Source organism: Onychomys torridus, chromosome 7 (assembly GCF_903995425.1).
Source record: "Onychomys torridus chromosome 7, mOncTor1.1, whole genome shotgun sequence".
In the NCBI taxonomy this organism is placed as follows: Eukaryota; Metazoa; Chordata; class Mammalia; order Rodentia; family Cricetidae; genus Onychomys; species Onychomys torridus.
Window position 1 is genome coordinate 21,397,933 of NC_050449.1, and position 12,194 is coordinate 21,410,126.

At 45.9% G+C, this 12,194-nt stretch overlaps 1 protein-coding gene across 1 annotated transcript in view; it reads right to left on the reverse strand.

The window, feature by feature from the left end:
- Positions 1–1,320: 1,320 nt before the first annotated feature.
- Positions 1,321–12,194, reverse strand: part of LOC118586852 (atherin-like) — a 36,286-nt gene continuing 25,412 nt past the window's right edge. The window contains exon 2 of the mRNA XM_036192225.1: positions 1,321–1,584. Coding sequence (XP_036048118.1) covers positions 1,519–1,584 — 66 coding nt within the window. The 3' untranslated portion in view covers positions 1,321–1,518. The remainder of the gene's footprint in view (positions 1,585–12,194) is intronic.

Consider the following 12,194-nt stretch of genomic DNA (forward strand, 5'->3'; position numbering starts at 1 on the left):
GAGTACATGTGTGTGAATGTGTGTCTCAGCAGGTACATGTGCACAGGCACACAGAGCCCAGAACAGAGTATGAGCCCCGTAACTCAGGTGCTGTTATCTGCAAAGCCATCTCTCCCGCTCCAACTCTCTCCTCTTTTATCTCTCACCCATGGGCACATAGAGAGATTCCACCACACAGATGTGATTAAGCCATCTGCAACCATTCGGCAGAATTTCTGGCTAAAGAGTACTAAATGGGATTCAGAAGCCAAACACTTAGGACATCCAGGGTGATGGGGGAGAATGAGCTGTCTGGTCTGTTGTTTAGCAATAGATTGTAATTCTAAACACGATGTTCGTTATTCCACTGTGTGGATTCTAATTAACTGCCAGAAATGCATTGTTGAGGGGATGATGGATTATGCTAGGGAAACCATTAATACAATTCACTCACTTCTGCCCACGTGCAGCTCAAGCCCACAGCAATTGAATCTTGAGAGGCTGAGCTGTGAAGAGAGAATTGGAGACAACTGCTTGGTGCCTACAATGAGGACATAATCGGTGCCACCATACTGGCACCTGCAAGGGCAGCGCCTCCATCCACCCAGCTTCCATAATTGCAGCTGGCAGGTCCCTCTCTGATGGTGGGGCCCCAAAAGACACCCCACTGAGTGCCAAATAACATACCAAAAAAATGGGCCAAATTTAGTGAAGTGGTAATTGCTTAAGACAGATATAAATGCCTGTATGAGTCAGCCAAAATTAGTCACATGAGTCTACAGAAAATGTGAGGATCACAGATAGGCGTAAGTGTCTGTCATCCTTGGGAGTTCCCCTCCTCCCCTCTGGTGACCTGCTAGCTACCTAACATGTGTGGTTATCCAAATTGAAGCACACAACTCAAAGGTTTAAAAGCTAACCTACACATAAAGAGAAAACATGCAATATTTGTCTTTTGGGTTTGAGTTACGTCACTCAGGATGATTGTTTCTAGCTCCATCCATAGTAAATTTCATTTTTTCTTAACAGCAGAATAATATTCCACTGTTCCACTGTGTAATTATACCACATTTCTATTATCCATTCATCAGTTGATGGACATCTAAACTGTTTCCAATTTCTGACTATTATGAATAGAGCAGCTGTGAACATGGATAAGCAAGAGAGAGAAAGAATCTAAGTATGGTAGGTAGGGAGACAGAGAAGATCTGGGATAAGCTGGGGACGGTGGGAAAAAATATAATAAAAATATATTGTATGAAACATTTTAATAGAAGTTTATTTTTTTAAGGAGTTCACCAGCCTCACACAAAGCCAGGGTAGACATCGTGTACCCTGTTACATCGTGTACATGTTACAAAGCATGTTCTCTCATCGTGTGACTCTGCAAGGCTACTCTCTGCCTTTGCTTTTCGGCTCTCTTTCTGTGCAATAATCATTTAGCAAATTTAAAACACTTGCATTAGGGTCTTCCAGAGAGGCAGATTGTGTGCAGAATTGACTCAAGTGAGCATGGAAGCTGGGAAGGCCAGAGGCAGGTCATTCAGGTAAAGTTCGGTTCCTCCCTCTTCGAGAAACTTCGGCTTTTGAGGTCGAGGCCCTCACCTAGTTGGAAGGATTCACAGTATGAAAGATAATCTCTTCTACTGTTTGTAGTCACTCACTTGCCAATATTAATCACATCTAGACTGGTGTTTACCAAACGGCCGCTCCACACTTCACCACATTAACACACACAAAACAACACACACACACACACACACACACACACACACACACACAAACACAGAAGAAAAAAAGGAAAATCAACCATCACAAAGAAAACCTGATACACCACCTGAGGTCATCCAGAGGGGAGAAAACACAGCCAGATGGCTATGTCACATGAGGAGCATTGTCTTACCTACTGTGCCTTACATGCTGCGTCTCACTAAATCTAAGACACTTATGAAACTATCATATTTATTATTATGCATACTATGTGTTAAGAAAAAAGACTGCCAATTAAACTGAAGTGTGGTGCATTCTTATGACATGGTTTTTATTTGATATTTATTCAACGAGGCTGTTGAGAATTATTTTTGGCAGTGCTTTTTATTACAGATTATGCTTTTACATATGTAAAAAGGGAAAAATCAGTGAAGGAAATTAAGATATTCTTAAAACCTCTTCACATTCAAATCCAACTCCTCTGTATCACTTCTTCATTCGCAGCTTGTGTTGCTCAGTTTTTTCCCACATAATATTGCCTCTATATATCACAAGGGGGCTGATGCAACACTTTCATAGGGAAGTATATAATATCAGAAAGCCTGTGGGAGCCCTTAAGTGAGCTTTGCAGTTATGTACAGTGAGCCTACTTTTGTCTCCTGCTCCAAGAATGTTACTAAGTGTGCCCAACTCACGGATTGGGCAGTCTTATTTCTACAGGCCTAGAAAACCCATATGTGGTGTCCCTGGGTGTGTTTCTAGGCCACAAACTCCCAGGCTGCAGTTCTGAAGCTGGAGTTTGGGATGTCTCTATATCCATTGGCCATGAGCACCATGTGGCAGCCAACACTCCATTGAAGCCCTTGCCTGAAATCTAGGCGCATTCTAATTTCTGTTTCTGTTGCAAACACAGTGAGATGCAAGAGAGAAGTGTACATTTCAAGTCCACAAAATATATTCATATTAAGAAATCACCAGGCCCTGGCAATGTGGTGGTGTCTAGCTTCAGAGTCTCACACACTTTACTTTACTTAATGGCATATCAGTTGTACTGAGGGACACTGTCATGTTCCCTGTCCCACAGAGAAGTAAGTGTCACTGGACTTTAACAACTGGCCCTGCTTTACAGTGAGTCCAAGAACAAAGCAGGTGTGTGGAAGCCAAGTCTAACCAACCAAAGATGTACATGCTCACTCATGACAAGTTCCGGCACTTCTCAGAGGTGGCCATGGAGACTAGCAAATGTTTCAGTGCGCCCTCCCCCGCCCCGCCCCAGGTAGAGTTCTGAAAGTCCTGCAAAATTTTGATGGGAAAACTGTAGGTTCTTAAGAATAAAGGGCTTTTCTGGGTGGTGGTAACGCAGAGCTAGATGGATCTCTAAGAGTTCGAGACCAGCCTGGACTACACAGCAAGATCCAGGACAGGCTCCAAAGCTACACAGAGAAACCCTGTCTCAAAAACAAAGAAAGAAAAAATTTAATAATAAGGGGCTTTTTAGAAAGACCTGTCTGAGGACCGAGAGCCACCATTCCAACACTGGCATTTCAACTCATGCCAAGACCGGGCCAGGTTTCCAAAGTTACTGCCCAGTGGCAGCTGTCAGTGGGTGAATCAATGGGCATGTGTGGATGAGCATCATTGACACAGCTCTGACACAGGCCACCCTGAAGTCACAAGCAGAGAAGTCTGGAACAGCCACTGACACTCCCACTCCAGGCAGAGGAATCCTTTGATAAGGAAACTGGTACATGTGTGTACACACACATCTCAAACCTAATAAGGCAGTGCACCATGTCAATAGTAGAAAAAGAAAGTCAAAGTCTCAACTCACAAAAAGATTATTAACATTTTATTCTTTTGGATAAACACTATGAAACCCTTCCTGATCTCAAACATATTGTTGGACAAATATTGCATCTTTCAATGGGCTTTGGGTCGCCTTTTAAAATGTTGCCAACTGCACAGACTTTACCGCCCTGTTACCCACTGAGTAGCCATAGGCCTCCTCTCTCCAGCCTGGAGATGGCAAGGCCCTCTCTTCCCAGTTGACCACTAAGGAGTACTCCGAAGGCTCTGAGGATGGATTCTTCAGGAGTCAGAAGCCTGTGGTGTTCCCCTGTGCAGAAGCAGGATCTCAGGGTCCAGGACTCAGACTGGTAAGGATGTTCTTTCTTCTTTCTTCAAGCACAGTCCTCAAAAATGACCAGGGGTGGCTTTGCAATTCTGGGTATTGGGCTGAGGATGTCGCTCAGTGGTAGAGTACTTGTAGACCATGTGAGAAGCCCTGGATTCAATCTCCAGTACAACAACAAAACTGTACTTTTTCCTTTGCCTGTTGATTGATGGCTATGGAGCATCAAGCCCAGGTATCTGTCTACACAGTACAATAACTAGAGAGATCGTTTATCTCAGGGAGCCCAGGAGAGAGCTCAAGAATCTACTGAGAATGCTCAAGCTCTTATTGAATAGGCATGGTTTGTCACACGTCTGCATATTGCAGCAATGAAGACGTGTGGTGGGCCTTGATGCCAGCTACAGTTCTTCATAACTAAGAAGAGAAGGTAGAAGGTCTCATTGAAAGCTCTCCTGAGACCCTGTGCATATAAAGGAGAGCCTGAACCCTTCTGAAGTCCCAGGCTATCTGCACTGTGCACATGACTTCTCCTTCCTGTCTTCTCCACATGCAGACTCACAGTGCAGCTGGCAAGCACCACCACAGCCTTGGTGACCGACCCCATGGCTGCCCAAGGCCAGACTCTGCCCCCATTGTCTTCAATTCTGCAGTTTTGTGTATCTGGACTAAGACACTCACTGAGAGTGGTCTTGTGGAGGTCTGATGACCTTAGTAAGTGCCACCCCTACTGGCACCCGCACCATCTACTGTACCTCGAGCTGAGCGAGGGAGTTCCAGAGTCAACGATGGGAGTCCTGCTTTGACTTTGGCAGTGGGACCTTGGACGTGCCACTTTTCATAAAGAAAAAAATCGTATTTTCTTCTCTCTGCTCTCACACTTATGTGACCTGGTGTGAAAACACACACACACACACACACACACACACACACACACCAAGCTGTGTTATATTTGATGCTGCTATGGTGTCTAATAATTCATTTCTGACATTGTCTCCCTAGACTTGGTGTCCCATCACATACATGAGGGTCCAGTTCCTAAGATTGCCTCCACGAGAGCACATGCCTGTGACAAACTTCACATTGCCACTTGCATTTCTGGTCACTGTGATGAAAGTGTCCACACCCTTGGGGGTGCTACTGTGCTAGATTTGTTTCTGGGACCCATAACACTTTCCTTGTGTTTACCACTTTGTTCTATAGACCACAGATGAGCAGTCAAATGAAGGGCTACTTAGGGTATGACATTGGGAGAAGGGGGTACCACTTCTCTGCTCCCCTTCTGCTCAACTACAGGGTACTCTTCAAATCTTACTGTTGAAGAGGTTTTCTGGCATTAATGCTTAGATTTCTGCTCTTCCCAGAGGTCAGGGAGTGGATCACATTAATGTTCCAGGGACCATTCTCCACTTTGCTGGCTCCTCTTTCAGGGAACTCTTGGAGACATCTACCAGAGTTTCCCAGAACCCCAGGAGCTGGCTTGGTCATGCACCTTGGAGAAGCAGCATTTTCCTACTAATACCGTCTCAGTTACTCTGCATTATTGTCCACTAAACAGATGGTACCCAGGCCCTGCTCTGGAGCAAGCTTAAGACAAGAACTAGTCTGATCTAACTTTTGGATTCCGTGTGCTAAGTAGTGAAGACACTAACCACTGCTGAGAGAGCAGGAAGCAGAAAACAGTTTGTCACCTATTCAGCTAGCTGCAGAGAAAGAGGATGCCAGCACATACACCTTCCAGAGAGAACCTCATTGGCCTGGGCACCAGACAGATTAGTTCAGCTTCTCTGCTTGGAAGGCTGATGGGCAGCAGGGCTGTGAGCTGTTTCTGGAGATTTGCATTTGATCTAAGTTACTGATCCAGAAAAAAACAGGCTCTGGTCACTAATCTGTTCTCTGCTGATCCTTAAACAGACACAGGGTATATTTCTGCCAGCTGTGGAGGCTCACTACCCTGAAATGGCAAGGAATAAAATCTGAACAGGAACTCAAAGCAGTAAGGATAACTCCATTGATGTCCCCATGTCCAGGAGTAGGAAAGAATAGGTCCTGTGCCTCTCCTGCTGGGCCCTACCTTCTCTCCTGCTGCAAAGGTCTTTATTTTCAATGCCTATCCTCCCAGCAGAGGTAAAAGGAGCTCTTGTGACTAAGGAAGGAGCCAAGGGAAGCATGCTGCTGAGACAGGAAAGAACTAAGACATGAAAGGCAACCATCAACGTCTGATCACGCAGAGAGGCGGGAAGAGAAGACCAAGGAAATGCCATCAGGCTGGTGCTTCTGTCTCCAGTGACCTTTGAGAAAGCAGTTTCTGCTGTGTGTTGCTGCAGGATCCAGATGGCATGAAGCTGAAGGCTGAGTGAGCAGAGAGGAACAGGAGAATCCCAGCAAACCATGTTCAGATATGCCAGACAGTGAAGAAAGCATCAAGAACAGGGTAGGAAAAGAGGGTATCAGCAGTCTCCCAGAGGAGAGCATCTTGGGCAATGGAGAGGATAGAAGTGTGGGAGATGCTAGAGAGAACCTACTCATGGAGAGTCAGATGAGACATCAAGCCTCCTCTTCATCCATGCCACCCACACCATGGAGAGTGTACACACTCGCAAATAAAAATATAAGAAAGAGGGTGGATGGACCCAAGGCAAAGTGGGAACACCAGGGCAGAAAGCTTCAAGCATGAACAGGGAGTAAGAAGAAAGGGAAATAAGGAAACAGAGAGGGGCATAACAAAAATGAAGGGTGTGTGGAAAAGGTATCTTGCAACTCAAGAAAGAAATTTTATTATAGGGGAATAACAGAACACATACAAAGTGGAGGACTGGGAGTGAAAGGTATAAGCAGGAATGGAGCTAGAGGATGGGAGATGGAGGGGAAAATGGAGCTGACCCAAACTAAGGAGGTATGAAGAAGCCTTATGGAAACCCACCAATCTGAAAGCTAATTTTAAAACATAATTCAAAAAGGGAGTCTGAACTGAGGTACTTTGTACTGAGGGGCCAATGCTGCTCCCAGAAGATGTGGACTGTCAGATGATAATCTTAGTGCTGGGCTTGGGATACTTCCCCATGAGTTATTGGGCAGGGGGACCCTATAAGCACCCAAAGCAATATAGGCTATTGGCACTGTTCTTGGTTGGCCACCATAACTAGATGGCAAGACCTTATTGCTGAAGACATGACACATTTTTGGCAGAACACAGAGAAATTAATCTTGAACTGACCAGGAAACTCTCTACCTGATGGCTAGCTTTCATAGTATCAGAAGGTGTTATACAGGCTGCTAAAGGAAGGGCAGGGAGCAGGAGGATGACTTCAATGGTCTCAGTGCTGGCCTCTGCATGCTACAATACCAATCTGCCAAGTAAGATGTGCCCACTGGTGTAGTCAGGGCACACCAGTTATAGGGATAACCAGCTGCATTCTGATTGGATTTGAGGCCTGTTTAACAGGAGGGATTTCATGCCTGGTACTATAAGCCTATTCAAAAGCCCACGTTTGTGGAGTTCATAGGCCTAGGGAAGAATACTAGTGTTGCCTTGCTAAACGGTCATGTCGTCAAACTGCTTTCTAGATATTATTTTTATGCCCATGGATATAAACCTCAACCTCGGTCATCAAAGCTTCTTTTGGCAGTTGGTGATGGGATAACATAGAGATCTGTAACTTTCAAAGTGCAGAGAAAAAGTGACTCTGGGTGCACAGCCACAGATAAGCCATGTCTATCAATCTCCCGACACCAAAGGCAGAAGGAACGTTGCAGAAGGGGAGGCTGATAATGTATAAGAGCAGGACAATGGTGAAGAGATCTCTAAGGTGCTATCTTCTAGACAAGACAAGATCATCGCACACATGAACTCAGCAGCTGTAATCACCTGCCCAAGACCTACACAAGATCAACCAGCAGGGATGGAGAGGGGTGCTCCCAAGTCTCCATGCTTACGTTAGGGGCTATTCTCAGTTGATGGCTGGCTGCTGAGGGAAAGAGAATTGCTGTGGAGGCAAAGAGATGATGCAGCCACAGGTAAGCTGCCCATGCCCCAGTGGTCAGTCACACACCCATGTGCATATGAGCATCACTAATTGAATTCGGCAGGTTATTAATTATTTAAAGAGGAAAAAAGCATAAAGTTGGGAGGGAGATGTGTTTGGGGGGGTTGCATAGGGAGCTGATGGGAGGTAGTGGGGATGGATATAATCCCAAAACATTATATACATACACGAAGATTTCGAAAAATAAATTTTTAAATATTAGTTACTAAAAAGTAGGAGAAAGAACAAAGTTAAGGGACAAAACACTCAAAATACAAAAGAAAAGAAATGGGAGATCTGCTGAAGAATCCCTGCTTCTTCAGTCAAGGAGGAGCAGAAGTGGAATCTGCTCAGTATGCAGCAGATGGAGGAAGAGCTGGAGGGTAAGTGGCACCGTGGGGGTCTTGAACTGTCACCACACACAATATGCTAAACAGCTTCTCACAGGGCAGTGAGACAGGTCAGTGGGCCAGGACAGCGAGCAGTGAGTCCTGAGGATAGAACACCAGGTTAGCCCAGCAGGTCTGAGCTTCCGCCTGTGGCTTCTCAGGGTAGCTCAAACCCAGCAGGGTGCTACTGGGACTATGGCCAAGGAGGGCCTCTACCAACTGTACTATGCTCCAGCAGCCTCTCCTCCTGACCAGCAGTGGGGGGGGGGGGGATCTGTCCCCTCCCCTGAGGGAGCCCAAAGCCTTCCTTGGGGCTGGGCCAGGACTTGCTGCAGGTGTCTGTAGGTTGAGAGCAGGAATCTGTATGATGCATCTGGGACTGGCTGTCCATTTGTGTCCAGGGGTCATGTCATTTATCATGCAAGCTAGCCACTCTCTCTAGCAGAGCACACAGCCTCTGTTTTTCCAAATGCCTGCTTTGAAAAAAGTATAGTAAGAACTCCATTGATATTATTACAAGGCATCCCAACATTACTTTTATCGGTGGAAGAAAAGGAAGAACTATTCAAGGCTTTAAATATAATTTCAACTGTTGTAAAATTCTGAATGGCTGTAAAAATGGTTTTAAAACTTTTAACACCTACTCGTGTGAACAAGTTCCTTGTCACGGATATCTAGCTGGAATCTGAACAAATGATCTCAGTGTCTGAGGTGTGAATTACAGTGTTGCGCCTTTGAACATGGACACCGACATATTAAAAGGACTGTGCTGAGGAAAGAAAGCCAGTTCAGCTTTCTCACTTAAAAGGGCTTACAGATTTCTATAAGTTTTATACAAATATATTGTGTGCTATCCATTATTATTCATCTAATATTATTTCATCTTTCTTAAAACTGTGTATCTTGTAATTTCTCATACACATTAGGTGACATAAAAGATGCTATCAACTTTTTTGTCAAGTCCCATATAGATGCCCAAGCCCACTCCTATGAATCACTGAAACATGTTCGTCATGACATGAAAAACTCACGTGAACAAGAAGCACTGGAGAAAGATGTCAGGAAAGAGTGGAAGGTGCTGCAGACTTCAGAGTACACTTTAGCAATCCTCCCCATAAAACACTGTGAATTAGGAACAGTCCTGCAGCTGAAGAAAGCACCCTGTACCCCAAAGGAGGATTGCCAGGCCCAGACCCAAAGTGTAGATACAGGCAGATGCAGCCCAGCTGTGCCAGTCTGGAATTGGCATCCCCTGCCTGGGCCTGGTTGAAGTTCAGTTCCAATCCACTGAACATTTGTGTGGCTGATTGCATTTACCTGTCTCTCTTGCCCTATGGATATCCCTCCCAGACTTCTTCAAACACACACACACACACACACACACACACACACACACACACACACACACACACAGCCATTGCTGTGCTTCACAGCTGTGACAGTTTCTTGAAGAAATGTTCCCTTTCATTCCACCAGCAGTATTACTGGGCCTCTTTTCCAAGAATAACCACATATGGATCTTTGAATCATCTACTCTCAGACATTGAGCCTAAACCTAAGAGCCACAGGGTAGCACCCCCACAAGTGGGAAGCACTCCAGACAGAAAGCCCTTCTTGGTGGAGGAGGTCTATGCTGATAAGGATAGTAACACCCAGAATGCCAGAGTCCCCAACTCAGCTCAGGATAGAACTGAAATGTACTAATGCCCTGTTGGAGTTCCACCTCCTGCAGCTAGCCTCCAGCTGTTAAAACCATCTCTGTCCCCCTGGCCAACTTCTCCATTGTCAGTTTCCACTCGAAACAAACTCTTATGTGTCTACTATCAAGGTTCCTCACTGCACAACTCCAGAAGACTCCATCTACATAGTGGCAAATGTGCCAGGCCATCTGGTGGCAAAGTCCATGGATACTGTATTCAGGGCAGGAAGCCTGGAGAGGAAGGACAGCCTCTATCTTTAAAGACAGGACATGGCGGGGGGGGGATGCAGCAAATGATAGCTGTGAAGCAAGTGCTGACCCTGTGCCTCCCCACTCCCCCCTCATTACCTCGTGTATGTATCAACATCACAGGCAACTGTGAATGTCCATGGCCTGGACATGCCCTTGCTTTAAACACCCGGCATCTTCTGCAAGGCCCAGAAAGCAGGTGTGTAATGACTCAGAGCTTTTCCAACCACAGCATCAGGAAAAAAAAGCAGCCCGATGGTGTCTCTTCTGTTGCAGAAGTAGGTCAGCCCATCAGAGGCAGCCAGTCACATGCCACCCATCAGCAAAAATCTGGATCGCCATGTCCATCACCCAGGCTCATACAGAGCCTATGGAAGGTGACCAGAGCCCAGGATAGGTAACCCTGCTATCCTACCGACTTCAGTGTCTACTTAAACAGACCCAACTCCCTGAGAAGAGGGGCATCTGTCATCTTTTGAGAAACGGCCTCTCAGCTTGCCTTCAAACCCACATTCTCTCCCTTCTTATTGCCCTCCTGGAAACACAATACACAGCTTAAGTGAAAGCAATTAATCTAGCCTTTTACCCAGACCAACGCGTGTTTTACTCTACGAAGTACCAGTTAATTATTTAATGGCATAGCAGTGCCAGCTCCCTGCACAGGCTCAGGCTAAGGCTGCAGTGCATAACAGAGCTGTCCTCTTCTCAACTATTCCTCAAAGGCAAGAAGGCTCCAGCCTGCCCTGCCCTCGCCTTGGGTGCTCCAGGACTAAGAGCACACTTGGAGAGGCCTGCACTTCCTGAAGTAGGCATCTTGTCCTGGGATGGCTGAAAAGGACTACCATCTCTGCCGAAATTAATAGCTAGATTTCCTTCTCCCTTAACATGGAGAAGGGAGGGGGCCTTCTTCCTCTGAATTCTGAAGGTGAGAGGCAGGAGATTCATTCCATTCACATCCTGCAGCACATGGAATGCTTCCGTCAGAGAAAGAACAAAGACAGCACACTGTCAAGTTGGTGGTCAGTGACCCTGTGAATCAACATCAACTCAGTCTCCACCAGGCAGCATACATAGGCCAGGGGAGCAAATATCCACTAATTAGACAGAACTCCCCGATAATTGACAATCACCATGCCACTTTAGGGGCATTGTATTGAATCTGCATATTCAAAAGCTTGCAGACAAGTCAACAAAGCACATCTTCTACACATGAGTAGACACATACCATGATGTGACTACTCACTTATCAACAAGGAGTCACATATAAAGTATTGAACATGTTAAAACAACAACTCCTGGTGGACCTAAGGACAATGAGGCCATGATATGATTTGCAAGGCACACTTGTAGGTCCAAGGAGAGTCATGCTACATAACCAGACCAAGCATGGATGTGATATGTCAAGTGGGCAATACCCGGCACCACCACCTCCTGCCTAGAAGTGACTTCATGGGCACCGTAAATGTGGACCTTCAGGGCTAGTGACAATCTTGATGGGCCGCACTAAAAATTCTGTAAAGATGGTTAAGATTTAGCATGACTGGCTGCCTAAATGCTTCTTTTTATGTGTCTATAAAAGGGATATCATCAAAGCAGAGCCTTGGGATGATTAATCTGGCTGCAGCCTTCAAGGAATATAGGCAGGGCTTATTGCTAAGGCTGGATGGTGCAGCCTGGGTCACAGGCAGGGAGCCAGAAAGGAGATGAGAATGAGGCCCCTGTCACACATTGTCACCAAAAAGACCTGGGGTAAGAGAGAAGGACAGAGGAGCTAGAAGGAGATGACTTCCTTTGAACATTGTCACTAGAGGCAGAGGTCACGCTGGTTCTCAGGACAGAAGTGGCTTTTCCAGAATCAGTCTCTTAGTTTGAAAACAAGAGTCATACTGTCCCTTAGTGTGAAACATCCTGACATTTTATGGAGGGGATGAGCTCTGTGGAGACATGGATGAGAAGATCACTTTAGCGCCACTGCCTCTAAAAGCTAAGGAGGAAAAGAGGGCAAAGGGGAC